This window comes from Prionailurus bengalensis, chromosome A1 (genome assembly GCF_016509475.1).
Source record: "Prionailurus bengalensis isolate Pbe53 chromosome A1, Fcat_Pben_1.1_paternal_pri, whole genome shotgun sequence".
NCBI classification, from domain to species: Eukaryota; Metazoa; Chordata; class Mammalia; order Carnivora; family Felidae; genus Prionailurus; species Prionailurus bengalensis.
In genome coordinates, this window is record NC_057343.1 from 206,700,049 (window position 1) to 206,726,842 (window position 26,794).

Consider the following 26,794-nt stretch of genomic DNA (forward strand, 5'->3'; position numbering starts at 1 on the left):
GATATAGACTCAGCCTTATCTCCAGGGAGCTGTGGTTCTTTTTTTTTTTTTTTTAAGTTTAGTTATATATGGGGTTGGGGGAGAGGCAGAGAGAGAGAGAGGGAGAGATTGAATCCCAAGGGGCTCAAACTCACAAACTGTGAGATCATTACCTGAGCTGAAAGCAAAAGTCAGATGCTTAACCAACAGAGCCACCCAGGTGCCCCAGAGCCCTGGTTCATTTTAATGGGAAATGGTATTTGGACATTACTTGGTGGTCTTTATGTAGAGAAAATAAGAGTTCATGCTGTTAATTTCTATTCAACTTCAGAATTACAGAATTTTTACTTACCTTCTTTGATTCCAATTTAGTCTCTTTTCCCTTACACTGAAAATCCACATTTCTAATGCTATCAGCAGAGTTATTAATACTATAATTACTGAGGAGTTTGATTTCTTCACAGCCCTTGGGGATATCCACTAGGGGAATGCAAATTATTGTTCTTTAAAAATAATTGAAATATTCCTGTGTAGTTAAGCCACCAACTTGAAGCACAATACAGCTCATTTGTTGTATTTTGCTTTGGAATTTTAGGAGTTGCTTTTAATTTTGATGTAATCTTGCTTTGTAAAAATGTAGTACATGCTCCAAAGTCAAATGTACAAAACTTAAGGTATATTCAGAGAAGTCTAGCTTCCATCCTGGTCCCCTCCATCTGGTACCTCTCTCCATACCTCCCACCAGAAGTACTTTTTTTTTTTTAATTTTTAAATTAAAAAAAATGTATATATATACATATATATGTATACATATATGTATGTATATAATATATACATATGTATACATATACATATTATATATGTATATAATGTATATATATAATGTATATATATAATGTATATATATTATATAATATACATATATATGTAAGCAAACAAGGTTATACACACATATTTATTCCCTTTCTTAAATAGTACTATACACTCTTTTCCACCTTGTTTTTCACTTAAGATGACTCCATAGCATTATACAGAAATATTTGCTTTTGCTTCTTATAGCTACATACCATTCAATCATGTGGATTTCCCAGCTTAATCTATTTTTTAAACAGGATATTAAGGATATTAGACTAATATTTCATTAAATGCCTCTGACTTGTCAGTTCAGTGTGACCTAAAGGTACTAGAAGCCAAGTCAATCAAGCTGATAGGTAAATGTTGATGTTGGTATACAGGGATATATATATATACATTGTGAGACTGGGGCTGAAAAATTTCTGAAAATTGTAGGTTTCCTTCTAGCCATATCTAAAACAAACATTTAAAATGTCTATCTAGCCAGTAATTTCTTCTCTGAAACTTGCTTTCCATTTAGAAAGGTCAGCACCACTTGAACTGACAAGGCAGTGAGTGAGTGCTCACTGGCCAGAACAAGAGTTTGTCACTCAATTATCCTCGCTGATAAGTATATTTTCAGCATGATGAACTGATACACAAAACTAGACTTAAAGAAAATAATAAAAACTAGTCTTTTGAGCTCTTAGGATGTGCTAAGCATTAAACTAAGCAACTTCGAACATTAATTCATTTAATCTCCAATAACCTGTGATGTAGGCACTAACAAGTGCTCCTTTGTTAAATAATAGGATATTAAGGTACAGAAAGTTTAAGTAATTTATGTGAAGCCACAAAGCTAGGACACGACAGGGCTAATATTTAACCTCAGATCTCTGGCTCCAGAGCCCATATTCCTAACCTATATACTATACTGTATGACATTTATTAGAACCATAAGAAATAATGTTCAGATGTCAAAGTAAACTGAGACAATGAAAGTTTTCATTCTGATACAACACTCAGATATAATAGAAAATAAAGACCAAGATACAAATATGGGAATATGGTTTTATTAAAAAAAATTTATATGCTCCGAAACATTTTACTTGGAAATCTTCACTACAAGTAAGAGAACAAAAAACAATAAAGAACTTCAGCATGAATACATATCACATACTTATTTATGGATACAGTAAATGCATTTTAATACAATACTTCCTAACATGTTATCTCATACTGTGTTAAAAATAATACAAGGAAGTGACACTAGAGAACTACAGAATCCTGGATTCTGTTGCAGATAAGGTATCCTTATCAAAGCCAAAAAAGGAGCCCTCATAGGTGGCAAGAGAAAAGTGCCAAGCCATCCAAAACTAGCATGTTATCCAGTTGTGTGTTTTTAAGAATGCCATTAAAATGAAGCTGAGAATACGTTTAGATACAGTTCCCACTTCAATGAACATCACAGAACCCACAGTGGGAGGGTAAAGATAGGAATGTAATTTTATTGTGGAGTTTTAGCCACAACCCTCACTCACTTCACTCTACTGTATGCAAAGGTATGAGGGAAAGTCTTGTCATGATTTGAAACTTAATCAGCATCAAACAACTCATAATAGCCAGGAACCCTATAAATGCCACAAAACAGATAGGCCTTTAAGTTTCAAAGCTTACTTTGAAACTTAACTACTTAACATAAAAAAATTCACACTGCAAAAGAAACACAAATTTAAGGATTATAAAAAAAAAAATCCTTTAACAGTTTTAGTAACAATCAGAGAACTCAAAATGGAGAGAAACCCCCATGTAATAACACAACAAGGCCTTTAGGTTCTCACTCACTCATTAGTAAAGCCCACACTGGAAAACGTCTTAAATGTAATCAAAGGAAAAAGGTCTTATGTAGTGACTGACTCGTTCCTTAATTCTGTATCAGAACTTCCATATGAAAGAAACTTTATGGATGTACTGAATGTGCAGCAAGGAATTTAACCAAAGGGAGAGAATTTGAAGACGCTAATGCTAAAGTAGATAGGCACGCCTTCCCAACCACGATACATAAAACAGCACTCCTCTCCAGAGTCACACAAGCCCTTTACCCTGTTATTCTTCATAGCACTAACCACTTAATACACGATACATGTATTTCTTAAAATGTGTTAACTTCCTCCACTGGGATATAAACCCCCAAAAATGATGTTTTACAAAGCTGTATCATCAATGCCTAAGATGAAACCTGACATGTAGTAGGCACATAATAATTGTTGATGAGGGAATTATAGTGCCTTGCTGATGTAGTGTTTGTTATCTTGAAGATACTTCACTTAAATGAAATAAAATTTACTTAGGTTTAACACATACATACAAAAATCTGTTGTTCATTGTTTTGTAATACACCCAAGTAAAAAGCACTGTAAGCGTTATGGTCTACAGATCATTCTCCAATTATGTGGGGGATGGAAAAGTTGTACAAAAAGCACCCAGTAGCACCCTCATAACTACACCAGCCAGTGAGAGACCCAAGTGGTTCCCAAGGGTCGTAAAGGCAAAATGGAAGTTCCCATTTCTGAAGAGAAAGTTATGGTTTTCTCAGGTCCCAAATCTACATAATACTTTACTTCTCTGAGAACTAATTTCTTATTTGCCTTATTAACCACTGGTGTAGAGAGCATGGCAGTTTGGAATCCAATAGCAGCAACCCTTTTGTGCAGAGTTCGGCACTTAAGAACCGTGTCTCTTATTAATTTAAAAAAAAAAAAAAAAGGGCAAAAAAAACCCCACAAAACAAAACCAAAAAACATTACTAAGGGCCTACCATTCATTAAGCACAATGTATGAAGATGCATTTTTTAAATATGGAGTTCACCAACACATAAGGAAAAGAACTATAAAGCAGTGTTACCTGTTTGATAACATGGAAGGAACATTAAGGGAGCAGAAGCAAAGGAACATTTGACTGAAAAGGGCTGAAAAAACCTTATGGATCCAGTATCACTGGAGCTGAGTCCTAAAGCACAAGTAAGTATTCACCTGGCCACAAAGAAGGGCAAAGTATTCCCGGCAGAAGAAATGAGATCTGCAGAGTACTGAGGGGAGCCCAATGGGAAAGGAACTGAAGTATTTGCAATTGATCATCATGCTCCAAAAGGTGGGGGTAAAGGGGCGTGTGGTTCTAAAACCATACTAAAAATGATCTAAATTTTTATACTTAGAAAGCACAAAGGTATTTTTGTAGTGAAACTGGTTAAAAAGCTATATTAAATAAAAATCTCTGTTGCGTAAGGATAAGCAAGGAGACAGGGGCAGGGATAGGGAGAGATTTTCCTTATACCAAGATGTTCTATCAGAATGTTTATCAAAAAGCAGCCTGGGTTGTAAATGCTGAGGAACACTGAACTAGAACATGATAACATGGGATGCACTGCAGAGAGAAAACTGGGAAGGTAGACAGAAACTAGATTGTGGCATTCTTTGTTGCCTTGCTCTGTGAAAGACCAAAAAAAAAGAAAAAAAAAGAAAGAAAGAAAGAAAGAAAGAAAGAAAGAAAGAAAGAAAGAAAGAAAGAAAGAAAGAAAAAAACATGAGCCAAAAAGGATTTTAAACAAAAGATGAGGGTTAGTTGTTTGGACATACTGAATTACCAAAATTGTGAGTGAAGATATTTAATAGGCAGTTAGAAAGAAGGCTCAGAGAGCAGGAAAAGCTGGGATTTGAGTTGCAAGTCTAGAAGTCAGCCTAACATTATAGCTGTCACAAGCAGCCAGGGCTATGAATGACATCACCTAAGAGTATTTAAAGTTAAAAAAAAAAAAAAAAAGAGCGAGAGGGAGATTGGGAGGGAGGGAGAGAAGGAAAGGGGGGGGGAGGGGAAAAAGAAAACAGACCTTCAGTGAAGAGCAATATCTAAGGGGCAAGCAGAAAAAAAAAAGAAGCTCCAGGGGAAAAGAGGAGAGGTGGAGATCAGCTTTACACAGGAAGCAGGTGACCTCTTTTCTTCTAAAAATGGGGAAAATGAGTTCGGCAAAGCTGGGAAATAGAAATTAAACTCCTCATAGTCTGAATTTTCTGTAAGAGCGGACCAAGCGCCATATGCTAAGGGAGGAGATAGAGGACATGAAAAAAGTAGTGAGGTTTAGATTAGCCACCAAGAGAAAAGGAGAGGAGCCACAGCAGGAACAAACAAGAGGCTTATACTGAGGGCTCTTCTAAAGTCGAAGGTGAGACACTCAAAGGGATTACACCTTGAAGGGTTACATGAACTTCACATGAGACACAGCATTCCAGAAAAGGTGGGTGACAGGATAAATTCAATGGTGAGATGTGCAGAATGGTTACACTGAAGGACACGAGGACAACGGACTTGAAGGGGCTGTGGAGAGCACTTCAACCGGTGATCCTTATAAAGCTGAAGCTGGAGGAAAGGAAGAAAATCTGAAACAGGCTGATGGTTTAGGAGAAAGAGGAACAGTCAAGAGGAGAAGGCCGTAAAGAAGCTAGAGATAGAACAGAAATACAGGAGGGCACCTGGGTGGCTCAGTCGGTTAAGCGTCCGACTTCAGCTCAGGTCACGATCTCGCGGTCCATGGGTTCGAGCCCCACGTCTGGCTCTGGGCTGATGGCTCAGAGCCTGGAGCCTGCTTCTGATTCTGTGTCTCCCTCTCTCTCTGCCCCTCCCCCGTTCATGCTCTGTCTCTCTCTGTCTCAAAAATAAATAAATGTTAAAAAAAAAAAATTAAAAAAAAAAAAGAATAGAAATACAGGGAAAGAAAAATCAAAAATGAGGAAGTGAAAAAGCTGGAAAGATAGGAATTGTTATTGGTTACTGCAATTTAAGATTTCAGAAAGAGAACACAAGGTGGTGATTTTCATTCAAGGTGTAGCCATGGGAGTAAGTTCCTGGAATGTGATGAAGTCACTGGCACAGAAGTCAAGGATATCAGCAAGGTATTAGATCATCCCAAGATGACAAGAGGAGTTGAGGTAGACAGAAATACTGTAAGCAAGATAGAAAGTTAGGTTCTCTGGCCATCTATTATTATTAAAGACAAAAATATTAAAATTTCAATACATCCAAAAAGGTGTGCTCTAAACACATATGAGCTAATGATGGACTAACCTAAATTGGTTTCATCTTCATTACTCATTTGATAAGCCATCCATTTTCTTTTAACAAAACAGGAAAATCATTTGAAAATGGTTATATAATGCCCAATAGCATAAAAATTTTAAATTCTATTAGTAATACATGGTGAAAAAAAATCAAACAATTCTCTTGTGGCATTGCATTATTTATCTTATTCTGGAAATGGGAGTCTAAATACTAGTTACAATCTTCTATTTTGCCCATTTTTTATCCATCTAAAGCAATGAGGTGAATTGATTTTAATCGCTGAAGCGTAGCTTCAAGATAGACCTAAAAATAATCTGAAGATATTTAAAGTGGTCAATTTTATGTCACAATATTAAAAAAAGAAACCTAAAGTAATAAAAAAATTCTAAAAAGCTAAACTGGATTACTACTTAGTATTAGTTACAGGATGGCTGAATTAAAATTACATGCCATCTTAGAAATTAAAGAATTGTTCCTTCATAGATTTAAAAACATGTAATGAAAGATGGCGATGGCATTTAAAAATAGGTAACCCTGCTGGTTATCTTTACATAGTGTAATATTCTTAAGCTCAGTGTCAATATGTCTTCTTTTCTGGAACTTTTTCCATTTCACGGGTTGTTTTGTTCTTCTGTTTCAAAAAGAATAGCTGAACTTACTGGTTGGTATGATGCTGAAAGAAGTTTAAAATTTGTTTTGCATTTGCTGTATTCCATTCTTGTTCTTTCAGGGGTCCTTCGCACACAGATACATACTTTTTCAAAATTTTTTCTCCTACTTCTCGGAAATCCAAGGGTTCTTTCTGTGTCGTGTAGCTTGCTCCGGAAACACCACTATCCACTTCATGATTTTCTGGCTGTTGATCTGCACAATGCTTCAATCCCCAGTAACACATTTCTCCACTGTACATCATAGCCAGCAAATGAATGTCACTAAATATTCCTGGGAAAATCATTTAGGTTGAGAGATTAGAATTTAAATATTTAAAAAGAGACCTTGGTTATTAAAACTCTAATAAATTCCTTTTATGTCATTAAGCGTTTTTCCTTCTCATTTCAGTTACACTAGAAAAGCCAAATGATCCCTAATATAATCCTCATTTAATTGGCATTTCTCTCTATTTTACCTATAAAAGAGGTCCATCACTCCCAACCCCCCAAAAAACAGTTTGTCAGAGATTTTCTTTAAAGAATCATTTAGGTCACTGTGTTCTTAAGTTCTAAAGGTGGTTAAATTATCACTAAGATCTGGCCACAAAAATATTTTGAATTCATGTAGAACTTTTAAAATTAATATTAAGGATTATTCAGAATTATGTTTAATATTGGCTAATAAAATATTAAAAAATAATTAGATGGGAATGCAAGCTGGTGCAGCCACTCTGGAAAACAGTATGGAGGCTCCTCAAAAAACTAAAAATAGAACTACCCTACGACCCAGCAATTACACTACTAGGCATTTATCCAACGGATACAGGTGTGCTGTTTTGAAGGGACACATGCACCCCATGATTATAGCAGCACTATCAACAATAGCCAAAGTATGGAAAGAGCCCAAATGTCCATCAATGGATGAATGGATAAAGAAGATGTGGTATATATATACAATGGAGTATTACTCGGCAATCAAAAAGAATGAAATCTTGCCATTTGTAACTACATGGATGGAACTAAAGGATATTATGCTAAGCGAAATTAGTCAGTCAGAGAAAGAAAAATCATATGACTTCACTCATATGAGGACTTTAAGAGACAAAACAGATGAACATAAGGGAAGGGAAACAAAAATAATATAAAAACAGGGAGGGGGACAAAACACAAGAGACTCATAAATACGGAGAACAAACTGAGGGTTACTGGAGGGGTTGTGGGAGGGGGGGATGAGCTAAATGGGTAAGGGGCACTAAGGAATCTACTCCTGAAATCATTGTTGCACCATATGCTAACCAATTTGGATGCAATTTTTTTTTTTTAATTTAAAATAAATAAATAAATAAATAAATAAATAGCCCCTGGGTGGCTAGTCGCTTAAGCATCTGACTTCAGCTCACATCATGATCTCCCAGTCCATGAGTTCGAGCCCTGCATCGGGCCCTGTGCTGACAGCTCAGAGCCTGGAGCCCACTTCGGATTCTGTGTCTCCCTCTCTCTCTGTCCCTACCCTGCTCGTGCTCTCTCTCTCTGTCTCAAAAATAAATAAACATTAAAAATTTTTAAAAAATAAATAAAATAAAGTAAAATCTCTAAGATCCTTCCTAAACCTAAAATAAAATTCACACTTACAGAATACTAAGAACTAATTTTCAAAACCATACTATGTATAAAAATATACAGATTTAAGTATACAGAAACTATCATGTCAAAACACTTACATTGTTTTCATTTTTGAATAAATGTTTTAAGTGAAGAAAAAAAAATAATTAGAACCTCTCTGATGGGGTATCAGGAGTAATTCAGCCAGGTAGGCTTCCTGGCTCCTAACCTACATCTTGAGAGAGATGAAGTAGGGAGGAACAAACTGCTTTAGATGAGAACAAGAAGCCAACACCAGAAGAGGACCTAGCCCTGTGGCAAAAGTGCTATGAAGTGGATGTTGTTTTTTTTTTTTTTTTTTTCCTGGAAAAAAGAGACCCTATCTGTCCCTTTTGATTCTCCTGTGGAAGAAGTAGTAGAAGCTAGGGGCTAATGCAATCAAATTATGATTTAAGAGAAGACACTAGTACCACAAACATCCTGAAGAGAAAATCCCAGGCTGTAAGAGTATACTACCCTATGACTAGAAATGAGAGAATAAGAGAAATTGGTGACTCTTGCTACTTTCTTTGGTTCTAAATAGGCTTTCGTGCCCATCCCTACTTTTTCTTTTACATCAATCCATATTGGTGGGTGAGGAGATTTTAGAAAGGCCACTGTCAATGCAGCTAATCAGTTTACTAGTTATCCGCAAGAAATACTTCCTACAAATAAACCAAAACACCTTGTTTGTCAAAACAGGCCCACTGGAGGAGCATTTGGTATTTGCAATTTTTAGGACAGCTACGTGCCTGAATTAACTGAACATAACAACTTTCAGTAGCTTAAATCATGCTGCTTTTTCTAAGCAGTGTTTTCAAATAAAATGCAAAAACCTACAAAAGCTAACAAAGAAAAAAGGATAATTAAAATATACTTATAAAATTGAAATATAGAATTTTCCCTAAGTTTTCTTCTTCTCCGTATTTGATTTCTCCCCATCAAAATTTCAGATGAAGTAAAAAGAAAGTTTACACATATAATCTAATGTCACTTGCCAGCTATGTGACCTTCAACACATCTTCTGGCTTATCACGACATCAGTTCCTCCACTTATAAAGAGATGGCAAAAATAAGTGGTTCTTCCCTCCCACACCTCAGTCTAAAACCCAAATGATGCTCTATATCCAGTTCCTAATATTTTCAGGTGGATAGATATGACAGGAACTAACATTTGCCACCCAGTATTCATTCTTCCCTTCTTTCTTAGTTAAGAGACAATTTTACTTGGGATGGCAATGTATCAGGTGAAGGGCTATACTGTAATCCCAGGTTCCCTTGTAGCTGTTTGAAGCCATGTGATTAAATTATTGCCAGTGAAATGTAGGTGAAAGTTTTAAGTGTCAGAAACTTCTAAGAAGGTTTTCCAAAGGAGCAGTGTTGACTGAAAGAAACATCTTTTTGCCCTTCCTATAGACTGAAACACAGGTGAGACGAAAAGACCTCCAGAAGCATGTTGAGACACTGAGAATGCAATATCCTCAACAGAGGTACATGTTGCACAACTCTGGGAAGTACTATTTACATGTATTCTGTATAAATGCCTCCCTCTGAAGCTGTAAGGCTGTAGTTCTGAAGATGATGGAGGAAAAAGGTAGGATCCTGATAGGAATCACCATAATCAGCTCTGGTTTTGGTTGGTTTTTTTTCTCAGTGTTTATTTATTTTTGAGAGAGAGTGCGAGTGAGGGAAGGGCAGAGACAGAGAGAGAGACACAGAATCTGACGTAGGCTCCAGGCTCCAAGTTGAGCTGTCAGCACAGAACCCAACATGAGGCTTGAACCCAGGAACCGCGAGATCATGACCTGAGCAGAAGTCGGACGTTCAACTGACTAAGCCACCCACGTGCCCCTTAAGACCATTTTTATGTGAAAGAGCAGTAAATTTCTACTTGTTTAAAAGTTACTTCCGGGGCACCTGGGTGGCTCAGTTGGATAGGATCCAACTCTTGATTTAGGCTCAGGTCATGATTTCAAGGTTTGTGAGTTTGAGGCCCAAGTCGGGCTCTATGCTGACAGTGCAGAGTCTGCTTAGGATTTTCTCTCTCCCTTTCTCTCTGCCCCTCCCAGCTTGCGTGCATGGCTCTATCTCTCTCTCAAAATAAATAAACTTAAAAAAAGTTATTTCCAGTCTGTTTCAAGTAGCCGAATCTAGTGCCTAATTGGGCTAATTGGGGATACGAAATAAAAGCAGCATGACATATAATTCTTTCAAAGTTACTATAAAGGGAATAGCAGTATTTTTTATTTTTTACATGAGAAGATATTTAAAAGCTCTTTTATTATTTTTTGGTATATAATGTACCTTGAAATTCATTTAAATCAGAGTAAAGTCTAGTAAACGTAAAAATTAAGAAAAAAAAAAAAACCTTTAAAACAGGAAACTGCAAAAAGAGATCACATTACCTTCACTCAGTAATTTGGCTGTGTCTAAGTCTTGGAAAGAAACTCCTTCATTTAACTGGATAGGACACCGGTAATTTAGCATCTGTAGCAAGTAACTGATTCCATCAATAAGATACTAAATGAAAATCAAAGCCAAAGAATTGTAAGTATTATATGAAGAACTGTAGAAACCTCAAACGTTAATTTCCCCCCATTCTTTACTTAAGAGAAAATTGACTAGTTTGTAAATGTATCTTGTGGTTATTATATCACAATGGTAGAAGGACCCACCCCATCCCAAAACTTTTATAAATACAACCTTCCAAATGCTCCAATTAGCAAAAGAGTATGGGAGATAAAAAAAGAAAGAACTAACCAAGAACACATGACTCAGTAATATATTTGTCAAAGATGTTAACAGAGGAAGAAAAAGATAAAATAACAATTAATTGTTCAAAAACAATTTATTAAAACATGTACTTATTATAATTTAAGAAATGAACAAAATTTTACATCAAGGGTAACCTCTCATTTCTAGGCCCGCATAAACTATGTATACAACCAACTCAAGTTTGAATTCTTAATACAACAATGTAAGACAGGTTCTTTGGATTTACAGATTTGGTCAGAAGAGTCAAGACAAATCAGAGGGCTACAGTGTTCTACAGTAGGGTCACAAGGTTCTTTATGAGTAATCTGCTGACAGAGGGTCACAGCCAAGTTTGTTTCCTTCAGGCCATAAATATGCTTCGAAATTAATACAGACAGTCTATATTCTATTTAAAAAAAAATCCCAAACTTAAAAACAGCACGTAAACTTCCCAGTTTACAAAGGCTTTCACATGTTATCTTATTTAATCTTCACAATAATTCCCATATGCTTAAGAATACATAGCTAGTAAGTTGAAACCTGGAGTGCAAACCCAGACCCTTTGATTCCACTACTCTTCATACTACACCAATGACAGCTTTTTGAAACCTGTGAAGTCAACAATCTAAAATGTATAAGGAACACCTTTTTACCTTTTTAAGCAAACTGGATTTTCTTGTGAGCCACTCTCTCCTTTTGGTCAGAGAATGACAATACATATAGAGTAGAGCACCTCTTCTCCAAGAGAGGCATTCCAGAAGTTCATCCCCAAGCAAATCACAGGGCTGAAATACAACAAAGACTTAGCTAAAAAAATAAACCTCACATCTGTAAAAATAAAAATTAAATTCCAACATATTGAGCAATTCAAAACACTTTCATTTCACAAAATTTGCTCTTTACTTGGCTACTCATTATTAATGAATGCCTTACTTTGTTTGAATCAATTATAAGTTTAGAAATCTATTGCTACGTGAAAATAATTACTCCAATTTACAATTTTTTAGAAAATAACATTTAAGTATTTTAGTAGCCATTTCTAATATATCTGAAATATAAGTATTCCATAATCTAATTAAAAAGATAACTTTTCATTCAATAAATCATGCTGGGAACACTGGACAGCTACATGAAAAAGAATGAAACTGGATTACTTTCTTACACCATACACAAAAATAAACTCAAAATAAAATAAAGACCTAAACGTAAGACTTGAAACCACAAAACGCCTAGAAGAAAACATAGGCAGTAATTTCTTTGATACTGGCCTTAGCAATATTTTTTTAGGTATTTTTCTTGAGGCAAAGGAAACAAAAGAAATCAACTACTGAGACTACATCAAAACAAAAAGCTTCTGCACAGCAAAGGAAACCATCAACAAATGAAAATGCAACCTACTGAATGGAAGATGTTTGCAAATAACATAATGATATACCTGATAAGGGGTTAATATCCAAAACATATAAAGAATCTATATAGCTTAGCACCAAAAAAACCCAAATAATCCAATCAAAAAGCAAACAGAGGAAGTGAATAGACATTTTTCAAACGAAGATATATAGAGATGGCCAACGGACACATGAAAACATGCTCAACATTACTAATTATCAGGGAAATGCAAATCAAAATCACAATGAGATATCACCTTGCACCTGTCAGAATGGCTAGAATCAAAAGGACAAGAAATAATAAGTGTTGGTAAGGATGTGGAGAAAAAGGAACCCTTGTATGCTACTGGTAGGAATGTAAATTGGTACAGCCACTGAGAAAACAGTATGAATGTTCCTCAACAATTAAAAATAGAATTACTGTATGATCAAGTAATTCCACTACTGGGTATTTACCCAGAACAAAAAGACTAACTTAAAAAAATATATGCACTCCTACGTTTATTGCAGCATTATTTATAATAGCCAAGATACGGAAATAACCCAAATGTCCATTAATAGATAAATGGATAAAAAAGATGTGGTAAATACAAAGGGTTATTATTCAGCCATAAAAAAGAAAAGATCTTGCCATTTGTGATAACGTAGATAGACCTACATGGTATCGTGCTAGGAAAAATAAATCAGACAGAGAAAGACAAATACCACGTGATTTCACTTACGTGTGAAATCTAAAAAACAAAACAAACGGATAAACAAACAAAAAGCAGAATCAGACTCATAAATACAGAGAACAAACTGATGGTTGCCAGAGGAATGGGCAAAACAGGTGAAGGAGAGAGAGTGGGATATACAGGCTCCCAGTTATGGAATGAGTAAATCACAGGGAAAATGGGTACAATGGTATGGTAATTGCCTTGGAAGATGTAGCTACACTTATGAACATAGCATAACATATGAAATTGTTGAATCACTATACCATATACTTGAAACTAATGTAACATTGTATGTCAACAACAGTTCAATAAAAATAAGTGTTAAAAAAGGGTAACTTTTTAGAAATCTGTTACTTGAAACAAGATGACACTTGTAGTACTGTTAGAATAAAATAATGAAAAAATATATATAAGGTTTTAATATATCAAACTTTTACTGTGTTGTATCATTTAAAACTTGGGATTATTTGTTCCCACAGTTAACATCCCCTGATAAACACATAGAGAAAAAAAAAAAATCTGGGTAAAGAGAGCCAGCAGGCAGTTAAAGATAATAAATTATTTGCTTGCAAGAATAGCCAGGGCTAGACAAAAATCTTGGAATCATCTAAATAGAGATGACAATAAAAAGCATGTGAACAGGTTGTCAAGCAGACAGAATAGAGAAAATCAGAGGATTAAGATATCCTTGGTGGGGGTGTATCTTTCCAGGATGGGAGAAAGGGCAGATGTTTGGGGAAGAACAAGAGCCAGGCTCTGAGGGCCTCAGAGGGATGGGGTGATCAATAGGAAGAAAAGCAGTAAATGCCCAGGAGGAAAAAGACTGTAAAAAGGACAAGAGATGTGTTAATTAGATACCTCAGGACCTTAAATCTGCAGAAGTAAAGGGAGCAGAAATAGCAAATATCTGTGTTTAGAAAATGATCAGGCACCAGTAATTCCAATACAATTCAATCATGCAAATATTCTGAAACATATAGGTGATACTTTAGTTGTGATGTTGGTCTGAGGTGTTAAAGTCTCATACATCTCTCCTTTAATCTTCATTTGAAACAGAGACAAAGACACATTCCAGAAGAAGAAATGACAGACTCTAAAGAGCAGAAGAGGAAGAAACAGCATTCCACCATAATTCACAGGAGTACAAAACTTACTTTTGGATGCATATTATTTTCTTTAATTAAAATTTCTGGTTCTGAAAGAAAACTGATCAGCTCTTTTACTTTCTGTGAAGAGTCCTCAGGAAAATCTTCATCTACTAGTTTGTTCTCCTCAAAATATGTCATGTCCAAAATGGCCTGCAGTAAAACAAACAAAAGTATCCATTAATGATTGAAATGTGAATAACTTACATTTTAACCTTACATATACAGATGCTTTATTAGACAATTAAATTTGAAAAGTGGGAAAAATGTCTAGCTGTACACATAGTCTCTGATGGGCTTCATAGGAAACCTCATAGGTGTTATAGTAAAATATTGAATTAATGATAATCTTGCTTCTCTCAAAAAAAGTAAATAAATAAGACTTTAAGCTAATCATATATGACATTAATTATGAAAAATATATTATGTTCCTTGCAATTTACACATACATACTTCTTGAAGATTTTCTAAATGCCTGCTATATCAATTTAAGATCACTACCTCTAGTTTTATATATTGAATCTTCAAATAGTTTATTTGTTTCTTCAAATGCAGACCTAGCATTTGGGGAATATGTATTCTGCCACCCAATAAAGGCAGTATATAACCAACATTATGCAATTTAAACACTAAATCCCTAGCATTCCTAAATATAAGATGCTCTGTTCAAGTACCTTAAAACTACACAACCTTTTCTCTCTTTTTTTTAATCTACTGGACTAAGACTAAGGAAACTGAGTTCTTCCACTAATCACCCAACTAACCAAGGACAGTCAATTTTATTGGTAAAATAAAGAAACTGCTTTTCAAAGTTCCTTGCTTTGAGGATAGAATGAATTAACATATGTACAACACACAGAATATTAATTATACAGGGCTACTTAAGTGCTAAGTGTTCTTGTATTGAAGGCCTAAGTCAGGAAGAGCAAATCATTATCCTACGAATAGTAACTTTGATTCAGAACCATAATTAGGGTCTAAGGGGGCCTGGGGAATTCAAATCTGTATCTCTAGGTCTTTCATCTTATCTTTAGAAATAAATTCAAATGTTTAGAGGGTAGAAGTTAATTAAGATGGAGGGATAGGCGGAAGCTTCCCTCTTCCTTTGAACACAGCTAGATAAATATCCAGTCATTCTGAACACCCAAGAAATCAACTGACTGAAAAAATAACACTACAAGTAAAATTGTGGAAGGTAGAATCTGCAGAGAGTTGATTTGGGGGAGATAAGAACTGAGGGTGCTCCAGAGGAGAGGGAGCCCTGCTAAAAAAAAAGACTACTGCAAAGTATTATAAGAAGTAGAGTGCAACAAGTTTTAGAAGTCCACCACTACCAAGGTCGTGCCTGGCTTAGCAGTATTCCCGTGGGGAAGGAGGGTGGAGACTCTGCAGAAGACAGTGTGGTCTGAGGATTCTCTGGTTGCTGGGGGAGAAATAGATCCCCTGCTTGGAGTGCACTTGGGAGTGGCAGCAAGGCCTTCTAGGGGACAGAAGAAAGGGTGGTGCTAACGTGCTACACAATTCCCAGGCATAGGAGCAGGGACACTGACAGAGGACAGCGAGTCTTGATGCCAGTTTTCTGCTCCACTTTGCCATGAACTCAAAACCACTGTGCGGTCCTGCAAACACTTTCCTGGGGCAGTTGGCAAGGGGCAACAGCTTGGCGAGACCCTCCCCCAGAGGATCAGCACAGGGCCCTACTGCACAAGTCCCTAAAATTCAGAGTTTAGAAATCAAGCCACACACCTGAGATAAAACAGCTCAGACACAGACAGCATGAAGATAGGGATTTGATGAAAGCCAGGGACACAAGAGAAGTGATTTTCTGTGAGGACTACACGAAAAGTGGCAGGCACAAGCTCCCTGCTCTGGGGATGGGAGAGCCAGGCGAAGCCATTTTGCACTCTCCCTACCCCCCCCCCCCCCCCAACCGCCCATCAGTACTGAGCAACCTCAATGAGCTAAAGAGCACCACCAAGTGGAGACCGGGTGCTTACACTAAGCCCTGCGCGCGCCCCCCCCCCCACCCCCAGCACCTTGCATATGCATCTCTACGGGGGCAAGTAGTGAGAACCAGTGCAACAAACATACTGGGTCACAAATCAGCCCTCAACAAACACAAAAAGATCTAGATCATTCCATGCATATTTTCAAACCACAAAGCTATGAAACCTGAAGTCAACCACAAGAAAATATTTGGAAAGACCATAGATACATGGAGGTTAAAGAACATCCTACTGAAGAATGAATGGGTAAATCAGAAAATTAAAGAAGAAATAAAGAAGTACATGGAAGCAAATGAAAATATAAACATGACAGTCCAAAACCTTTGGGACGCAGCAAAGGCAGTCCTACGAGGGAAGTATATTCAATACAGGCCTACCTCAAGAAGCAAGAAAAGTCTCAAAGACACAACCTAACCTTACGTGTAAAGAAGCTAAAGAAGAACAGAAAATAAAGCCTAAAGCCAGCAAAAGAAGGGAAATAATAAAGACTAGAGCAGAAATAAATGAAGTAGAAACAAACAAACAAAACCTAGTAGAACAGATCAATGAAACTAAGAGCTGATTCTTTGAATGTATTAATAAAATTGATAATCCCCTAGCCAGACTTATCAAAAAGAAAAGAGAAAGAACCTAGATAAATAAAATCAGGAATGAAAGAGGAGAGATCATAACCAACACCACAGAAATACAAATAACCGTAAGAGAGTATTAGGAAAAATTATGTCAATCAACTCGGTAATCTGCAAGAAATGGACACATTCCTAGAAACATAAAAACTACCAAAACTGAAACAGGAAGAAATAGAAAATTTGAACAAACCCATAACCAGCAAAGAAATTGATCAGTAATCAAAAATCTCCTGGGGCACATGGATTGCTCAGTCGTTTAAGCATCAGACTCTTGATTTCAGCTCTGTCATGATCTCATGGTTTGTGGGTTCAAGCCCCATGCTGACAGAGCGGATCCTATGTGAGATTCTGTCTGTCCATCCCCTGTTAGCTCTCTCTCTCAAAATAAATAAATATACTTAAAAAAATAAATCTCCCAACAGGGGCACTGGGTGGCTCAGTCTGTTGAGCGTCCAACTCTTGATTTCACCTCAGGTCATGATCCCAGGGTTGTGGGATTGAGCCCCATGTCGGACTCCACACTGAACATCATGAACATCAAGCTTGCTTAGGACTCTTTCTCTCTCTCTCTCTCTCTCCAACCCCCCGCCCATGTCAACCATCCATGCTCTCGAAAGGAAGGAAGGAAGGAAGGAAGGAAGGAAGGAAGGAAGGAAGGAAAGAAGGAAAGAAGGAAAGAAGGAAGGATCTCCCAATAAAAGTACAGGGCCAGATGGCTTCCCAGAGGAATTGTACCAGATATTTAAAGAGTTACTACCTATTCTTCTTAACCTGTTCCAACAAATAGCAATGGAAGGAAAAGTTCCAAACTCCTTCTATGCAGCTAGCATTACCTTGACTCCAAAGCCAGACAAAGACCCAATAAAAAGGAAAATTACAGGTCAATATCCCTGATAAGCATGGATGCAAAAATTCTCAATAAGATACTAGCAAATAGAATTCAACAGTACATGAAAAGAATTATTCACCACAATAAAGTGGGATTTATTCCTGGGCTACAGAGCTGGTTTGGTATCCGCAAATCATTCAATATGATACGCCACATTAATAAAAGAAAGGATAAAAACTGTATGATCCCTCTTAATAGATGCAGAAAAGCATTTGACAAAATACAGCATCCATTCTTGATAAAAACCCTCAACAAGTAGGAGTAAATGGAACATACCTCAACATCATAAAGGCCATATACAAAAGACTCACAGCTAATATCATCCTCAAATGGGGAAAAACTGAGAGCTTTTCCTGTATGGTCAGGAACAAGACAGATGCCCACTGTCACCATTACTATTTGTCATAATACTGGAAGTCTTAGACTCAGCAATCAGACAACAAAAAGAAATAAAAGGCATCCAAATCGGCAAGGAAGAAGTCAAACTTTCACTATTTACAGAAAGCATGTTACTCTATGTAGAAAACCCAAAGATTCCACCAAAATATTGCTAGAATACATGAATTCAGCAAAGTCTCAGGATATAAAGTCAATGTACAGAAATCTGTTGCATTTCTACATACCAATAATGAAGCAGCAGAAAGAAAAGTCAAGGAATCAATCCCATTTACAAATGCACCAAAAATCGTAAGATACCTAGGAATAAACCTAACCAGTAAAACTGTGTAACAGTAAAACTGTGTAACACTTACGAAGGAAATTGAAGAGGACCCCCCCCCCCTCCACTGCAAAAAGGAAAATATTCCATGTTCATGGATTGGAAGAACACTGTTAAAATGTCCATACTACCCAAAGCAATCTACACATTTAATGCAATCTCTATCAAAATACCATTAGCATTTTTCACAGAGCTAGAACAATCCTAAAATTTGTATGGAACGACAAAAGACTCCAAATGGCCAAAGCAATCATAAAAAAGAAAAGCAAAGCTGGAAGTATCATAGTTCCGGACTTTAAGCTATATTACAAAACTGTAGTCATCAAGACAGTATGGTACTGGCACAAAAACAGACACACAGATCAATGGAACAGAACAGAAAGTCCAGAATGGATCTACAACTACATGGTCAAGTAATCCTCAACAAAGAAGGAAAGAATACCTGATGGAAAAAAGGCAGACTCTTCAACAAAAATGTTGGGAAAACTGGAGCAACATGTAGAAAATTGAATTTGCACCCCTTTCTGACACCATATGCAAAAATTCAAATTTATAAAAGACCTAAATATGAGAGAGGAAACCATCAAAATTCTAGAGGAGAACACAGGCAGCAACCTCTCTGACCTAGGCTGGAGCAATTTCTTACCAGACACATCACTGAAGGCAATGAAAACAAGAAAAAATAAATTAGTAGTTCATTAAGATAAAAAGGTTCTGCACAAAAGGAAATAGTCAACAAAACTAAAAGGCAGCCTATATAATAGGAGAAGATATTTGCAAATGGCATATCTGATAACAGGTTAGTACTCACAATATATAAAGAACTTATCAAACTCAACACCCAAAAAACAAATAATCCAGTGAAGAAATGGGCGAAAGAAATGAACATATTTTCACAGAAGACATACAGATGGCTAACAGACACATGAAAAGATGCTCTTCATCACTCATCATTAGGAAAATATCAATCAAAATCATGATAAGATACCAAATTAATAATACAAGAAACAACAGGTATTGGCAGGGATACGGAGAAAGGGGAACCCTCTTACCCTGTTGGTAGGAATGCAAACTGGTGTAGCCACTCTGGAAAACAGTTCGGAGGTCCCTCAAAAAATTAAAACTAGAACTACCCCACGATCCAGCAATTGCACTACTAGGTATTTACCCAAAGGATACAAAAATATAGAATCAAAGAGGCACATGCTCCCCAATATTTATAGCAGTATTATCAACTATACCCAAAGTATGCAAAGAGCCCAAATGTCCATCAACTGAGAATGGATAAAGAAGACGTGGTACATGTCTGTGTGTGTCTGTGTGTGTGTGTGTGTGTGTGTGTGTGTGTGTGTGTGCGCGCGCGCGCGTACATGGAATATTACTCGGTGATCAAAAAGAATGAAATCTTGCTATTTGCAACAACACGGATGGAACTAAAGTATATTATGCTAAGCAAAATAGGTCAGCCAGAGAAAGAATAACACCATATGATTTTACTCATATGTGGAATTAAGAAACAAAAGAGATGAACATAGGGGAGGTGGGGAAACACCGAAAACAGAAAGGGTAACAACGCACAAGAGGCTGTGAAAGAGAACAAACAGGGTTGATGGAGGGAGGTGAGTGGGGGATGGGCTAGATGGGTGATGGGTATTCAGGAGGTCACTTGTTATGATGAGCACTGGGTGTTGTAAGGGATGAATCACTGAATTCTACTCCTGAAACCAGTTATTACACTGTATGTGAAGTAACTAGAATTTAAACAAAAATCTGAAGAGAAAAAAAATATTTACAACTCTCTCACTGAAAGAAATGAAACAAGCAGGGAGTCTTCCAAAGGGAAAGAAAGCCAGGCAGAGCTCTGCCAAATAACAGCAGCCCTTTGGGTTTTATGAGTAGTTGTTATAGGTTCAGTCAACCATGATATCTGAAGGCGGAAACCAGCTTTATGTACCTCCCAATAAGAAGTAGAGTGCCAGGCCCCTAAATGCTATACATGTGTACTTTGAAAGCTTAACTATGTTTACTCTACTCTTCATAACCACTTCGTCTTCATTATCAAGTAAAGCATATAAGGCACTCTGTCAACTATAAAGTGCTATAAGAACGTTAGTTACTATAATGAAATTATGTTTCTTAATGTCAACTTGCCTCAGCAGTGTTTGAGAAAACCAAACTAGGTCTTCCCCATACAGAGACCTGAATTTGAAAGGAAAGTAAAAAAAAAAAGCAGCAGGGGGGAGACTGGAGGCAGAAAAATTTTATACAGTTGCATGACAATAGCAGGAGAGTCATGTGGAGGATCCCAAAAAAAGATGAAATTCAGGGAAAAAAAATAATCAGGGACCTTACAGAGACCTTTATTCCCTCTGAATAACTTTCAAAGGCTTGGAAATCTTCTTTCTATAGTTTCAAAGTTTCAAGTCTATATGTTTTATACATAAAGGGGTTTTTCTGACCAAAATTAAACACTTTTTTTTTTTTTAGGTTTATTTAATTTTGAGAGTGAGGGCGAGCAAGCATAAGCATGTGAGTGGGGGTGGGGCAGATAAAGAGGGACAGAGAGAGAATCCAAGGCAGGCTCCCCACTGTCAGCATAGAGCCCCATGTGGGGCTCAATCCCACAAAATGTGAGATCGTGACCTGAGCTGAAACCAAGAGTTGTACCCTTAACCAACTAAGCCACCCAGGTACCCTAATACTTTTTTTTTTTTTATTTTAGGATTTTATTTTTAAGCAATCTGTACACCCAACGTGGGGCTCAAACTTACAACTTCAAGATTAGGGGTGGCATGCTCTACCAACTGAGCCAGCCAGGTGCCCCCAAAATCAAACACTTTAAATAGAGAATAAATTGGTTTCACTACACCTAAACTTTGGAGTCAGATTCAATCATCTTATATAGGCAATCTGTCCCCATATCATCTCAGAAACCACATCTGTTTCAGTACCTGTGTGTAAAGTTCTAGAAGATTTGATGGGTTTGAACATTCTTTGTCTTCTCCACACAGAAGTTTCAATTTTTCTAGAGCTGCAGAAGCCCGAATTAAAAAGTGATCTGTAAGAGATAAAAACATGAATTTCATATAGTTTCAAGGTGTTCTTTAAACAAAAAAAAAAGGTGTATCTGAAATCATATTATGTTACAGCATGAAGACGCAGCATAGTAGTAATATCTTATGTAAACCATGAAGTACATCATAATGCCTAATCCTACTTAAATTCATCACAGTAATTTACTCTCAATAGCTAGACTGAACTTCTCCAGGTTCAGTTGCCATTTCTTAAATGCAATTTGTATGTTCATTTTCATAGTGCTGCTTTTATGATGTTGACGTACTCAAAATATTTAAATAATAAATTGAAAACTTGTATTCGAATAGTACAAACAATATACATAAATCTACAGAAAGGGCTTCCACTAAAAACTTATAATTTTATAAATGTATTTCCTAAAAGAACATGACTGATTAAATCAAGTGCGCCAAAAATGTAAGCTCTGAGCAATTTTAACTTTATCCTGTTTATGTATTTATGTATGTAAATAGCTGTTATAATTAAAATTACATAATCTAAAAAATTACATAATCCATCTGCATATTTTATTCTTTTAAAAACCTGTAAGTGGAACAAATTACCTCTTTCAAAGAAAGGAGTATTCTAATATGCCCTCTAAAAACAATTCACCCTCTCTCCCCTCTACATTGTCTAATTACTTTTTTTTTTAAATTTTTTTTAAGTTTATTTATTTTGAGAGAGACAGAGATAGCGCAAGTGGGGGGGAGGCAGAGAGAGGGAGACAGAATCCCAAGCAGGCTCCACACTGTCAGCTTGGAGCCCAATGAGGGGCTCGAACTCAAACCATGAGATTATGACCCGAGCAGAAACCAAGAGTCGGATGCTTAACCAACTGAGCCACCCAGGCGCCCCTATGTTGTCTAATTTCTTCCCTGTCTCCAGTATCATATTCCCTTTGTTTTCATGGTTTCACTTTTTTCTTATAGATTTTTCCTCCCTAACCCGCCAAGTGTCCATACCAAGGTGCTATCTATCTACCCTTCTGCACCATCTCATGTAGTCAAATTTAGACATGCCTACCATCAAGACTTCAAAGTCCCTGAATTTGCCCCTTCTGTGCTTCCCTTCAGAAATATGTATCTTTTCCAACACTAGCCAACAGACAGAAAATGTAGAACTTACTGCAGGCCCATCTGATCCAGCTTTAGCACTTATACAAATAATAAGTTGTTTAATATTGGAGTGAAAGCAACACCAGCTTCATTAGGTCTGTTGGCAACCATACGATGACCTTAAGTTTTTCCAAGTGAGGACTAGCCTGTATCTAAACCAGATTCTGATTGATTTAAGATCCACTATTTTTTTGCTTTGAAAGCTACTTCTGTAGCACTGCCTTCCAATTTCTCAGCCCAGAAGTAGCATCTCCCAACCTGGGGGGAAAAAAAATTCCACTGTGAATGGAACACGGCACTCTATATGTGCTTTAGAAACTGAGTTGACATTTTCTTCTTAATTTGCAAGATTATTTTAAACGTAAAGACTTGTACTGAATTCACTAAACCATTGCTGAAGGAGTATCTCACATGAATTCCTAAGTACAGGGGAGAGGGGATAATGGCTCACATTTTAGCAAACTTTTATAAAATATAATATTTTTACTAGAACCATTCAAAGTGACAACTGGCAAGGCAAAGACAAGTGACTCTTACATAACCTCTGGAAAAAGTCCCTCTCATGGCATATTTCTATATACTGAACATATTGTGCTTGTACAATGAGAAATAAAGAACAAAAATTGACCAGAAATAAAAAGGAGAGCAATCTTAGAATAATGTCTAGTTGCATCTCATCTCATTTGAAGTAGAAAACAGAAAACTATCAATTCCTATAATGTAATACAAATATGTAGCTGTTACAGGAAAGGACACATTTTGAGTGAATATTATTTTTGTTGTGTGGAAAAGAATGCCAAGTTCCATTCAAATATCTGCAACCATGTTTTAATTTAACTTCATAAAATAAGAAAATGTTGCCATTAATACTCATTAATAGCTCATAACGAAGATCACTTATTTTACTTTTAGTAAACCTTCACAACTTTAAAGTCTCCCAAAAAGGGGTGCCTGGCTAGTTATTGGGTGGAGCATATGACTCTTTATCTTGGGATTGTAAATTTGAGCCCCATGCTGGGTGCAGAGATTACTTAAAACTAAAATCTTTAAAAATTAAAAAATCAAATAATGTCTCTCACCAAGGACATACATCACTTTACTTTTTAAATTTTTTTGATGTTTATTTATTTTTGAGAGAGAGAGAGTGACCAGGGGAGGGAGCAGAGAGAGAAAGGGAGACAAAGGATCTGAAGCAGGCCCCTTGCTGAGAGTGGAGAGCCCAATGGTGTCTCGAACCCACCAACCATGAGATCATGACCTGAGCCAAGGTAGGATGATTAACCAGCTGAGCCACTTCTGTGCCCCACCACTTTACTTTTACTTCCACCCCTTATTCTAGTCTGGAGTAAAGAACTCTTCCATGGAAAAATGAGAATGACTTTTGGGCTCAGTGATAAGTGAATAAAAAATTCTTTGATCTCTTTAGTCTGGTTTAAGTGGAGCTGGTGTGGGGTGAAGATCACTGTATAGCTTATTTAGAGGTAATCTGGATACACTTCCAGGTAATAGCCACTACGGTGGATAAACTATTCATGTGAATCCTGGGATTCACTTACCACAAACCAAAAAAGAAGTCAGCTTCAGGGTGGTCTGTGGATTTTGAAAAACATGCTCTAAGAAAAGATAATCAAGCAAATAATCTTTATTGAACTTGAGCCATTTCATTGTGGACCCTATTCAATAAATTCACCAACAATCAATAATCTGGCAAAATGTTCCACTACTATTTTCCTATAAGTCTGATGACAATGAGTCAGACCACCAGAATTTAAAAGCCTATCTGTATTACTAAATGCTCAAAACTCAAAAATAAAATAATGTAGAACCTATAGGGAGCTGAGATGTAATAAGACAATTAAACTTAAAAGTCGCAAAATTCTCTAAGTCTTTCCTAAGGAAAACACTTGGACCTTTCCAAACAAGTGTTCTAACACTAACAGCCGTGGTGAGAACTGAGGCGATGTACAGAAAAGAATCGTCCAAACTATACCAATGCAAATTTCTTCTGTAGAGTATTGTTTACAGTTGGATTTAGAATCCAAAACAGAAGACGAAAATTTATAAGGCAGCAATTAAAAAGTTTAACTGTTACACATGCCTAGCTATCTTTACTGCACCCCAATCATTACTTATCAGCGTACTATCAGTCAGCTTTAACTACTCATTTAAACTTTTGTACTTTTATCCAGATTCTACTCTTTTCCCAATCGCTATAGACATAAAGACGAGCAGCACTGATTTGACTGAGATGTAAGCGGTTTTCGTGGGTTATGAAAAACGCAGTGTAGACGCAAATGCCTTGGCTTAAGGCAACGTGAGTTTCTGGAGGTGGACAATCGACGGTGCAGCGAAGGTCACAAGTGCAACACCTTCGGTAGCTCTGGCCTGGGATCTACACCGAGCACAGGCCGCAGCCTCCAGCCCGTACCGCGGTCGAGTACCAGCTATGAACTACGGCCAGCCCGCCCGCCCCACTCTCCTCCGCTCCCTCACCATCTTCGCCGGCGGCTTCGCTAAGCTGCTGTATGTGAGCCTGAGCCAGGTCCCCGAGCTCTTCCACTCGCCTTACCACACTGGAACCTGCGGCCGCCATGGCCACGACGGGCGGGCGCGCCCCAGCCACGTGACTTTGCCGGGCCGCGGTCACCTGATTCCCCGGCTTGGGCGGGGCGTAAGGGCGGAGCTCACCCGGTTGGTGGGAGGGAACCCCAGCTCGGCAACAGGGCCGGTCCAGGCCCGTAAGTGTTGCTGCGGTTTATATTTTTTTCGTCTCCGGTTACTTCCTCTCCTTCCCACAATCCTGAGCGGTAGGGATACTTTAGGGGCTGGCATGACATCAGGGCACGCCTCTCTCCCGCCCCCTCCTCTAAACCAATCGGGAGCGGCCCACACCCTCAGGTTGGTCCAATAGGAAGCCAGCTTTCTCTGAGGGGGCGCTGGGAGAAGAGCTTGGCAGCGACTGGCTGGTGATGGTTGACTGGCCTTGTTCTTGTGTTTCTGGCCCCTGTCCGATTTTGGCCTTTGTAGCGAGAGCGTTGCCTGAAATCAAATGACTATAATCTCCTAGTCAGAAATGGTAAAGCCTGACAGCCCCCTTGTAGCACATCTAAGTCTTTGAGAGGAGAGGTTATTGTGCATCTGGGAGGGGAGCTCCCAGCGCTAGTGTGTGTTTCTAGTCTAGGTGTTGGAGTGTCGCTTTTCTAAATCTTAATTTTAGCTCCTGAGTTTGTTTTATTTCTTTCTGATCTGCTTTGGCTAGCCCGTATTAATGTACTTTAACCATCTCGCGTCCAGTGGTACCAAAATTTTGCATTTACAAGAAGTTCTATTGCCATACACCTCAACACCCTCAAAGTGCTCATAGTGTGTGAAGTTCACCCTCTCATGTGTGAGTTTCAAAGTACTTCGTCAACAAGTCTAATTTCTACTTTGCATTCCCTATATTCTTGCCTCTTATCAAATCTTAACTCAAGTTTTTTTCAGTTTGACACAGCACATCTTGAATGATCTCCATCCTATCTTACTTTTTATGAAAGATAGTTTTATATCTAATAGGAAACATTAAAAATAGGGAAATACTGTGTTGTAATTTATAAGTGATGGACCACAAAGGCTTCCCAGCTGACCTTTATAACAACAGTTTCTTCCTCCAAGTCACCCTAAATATAGAGGACAGACAGGAATCACGTATTAATGTTGTTTCCTCAGTGCCTTCTATAGTGCCTGGCACATTGTAAGTATTCAGAAAGTGTTTATTAGTTAAACAAAAATCCCACGTTATCTTCTCATTATATTACTTTCTAATCAGGAAGCTAAAGGCCAGGAAGTTTGCATTATATGATCAATGTGGGCTAAAGAATCAAAATTCTAAGGGCACCTTGGTGGCTCAGTCGGTTAAGTGTCCAACTCTTGATTTTGGTTCAGGTCATGATCTCACGGGTCATGAGTGTGAGTTCAAGCCCCACTTTGTGTTCTGTGCTGACAGTGTGGATGGAGCCTGCTTGGGATTCTCTGTCCCTCTCTCTGCACCTCTCATGCTTACATACATGTGAACTCTCTCTCTCTCTCTCTCTCTCAAAATAAATAAGCTTTGAAAAAAAATTGAAACTCTAATAAGCATTTCACACCTCAAAAAAGCCAAA

General features: G+C 37.4%; 1 protein-coding gene across 1 annotated transcript; it reads right to left on the reverse strand.

The window, feature by feature from the left end:
* Positions 1-1,870: 1,870 nt before the first annotated feature.
* CA1H5orf51 (chromosome A1 C5orf51 homolog) lies at positions 1,871-25,551 on the reverse strand. Its single transcript, XM_043599202.1, has 6 exons — positions 25,146-25,551; positions 21,414-21,520; positions 14,230-14,373; positions 11,625-11,756; positions 10,623-10,737; positions 1,871-6,868 (listed from the first exon to the last, which is right to left on the reverse strand). The coding sequence occupies exons 1-6, from the start codon at positions 25,243-25,245 to the stop codon at positions 6,582-6,584; spliced, it is 885 nt and encodes a 294-aa protein (XP_043455137.1). The 5' UTR covers positions 25,246-25,551; the 3' UTR covers positions 1,871-6,581.
* Positions 25,552-26,794: the final 1,243 nt, after the last annotated feature.

Bases quoted from the DNA above. Each gene is read 5' to 3' on its own strand.
- CA1H5orf51 (XM_043599202.1), bottom strand. From the start codon at position 25,245: ATGGCGGCCGCAGGTTCCAGTGTGGTAAGGCGAGTGGAAGAGCTCGGG. The intron at 11,757-14,229 runs GTAAGTTTTGTA...GTTGTATTTCAG, and splicing joins AAAATAATATGCATCCAAAA to CCCTGTGATTTGCTTGGGGA. The intron at 6,869-10,622 runs GTAATGTGATCT...TGATTTTCCCAG, and splicing joins AGCCAAATTACTGAGTGAAG to GAATATTTAGTGACATTCAT.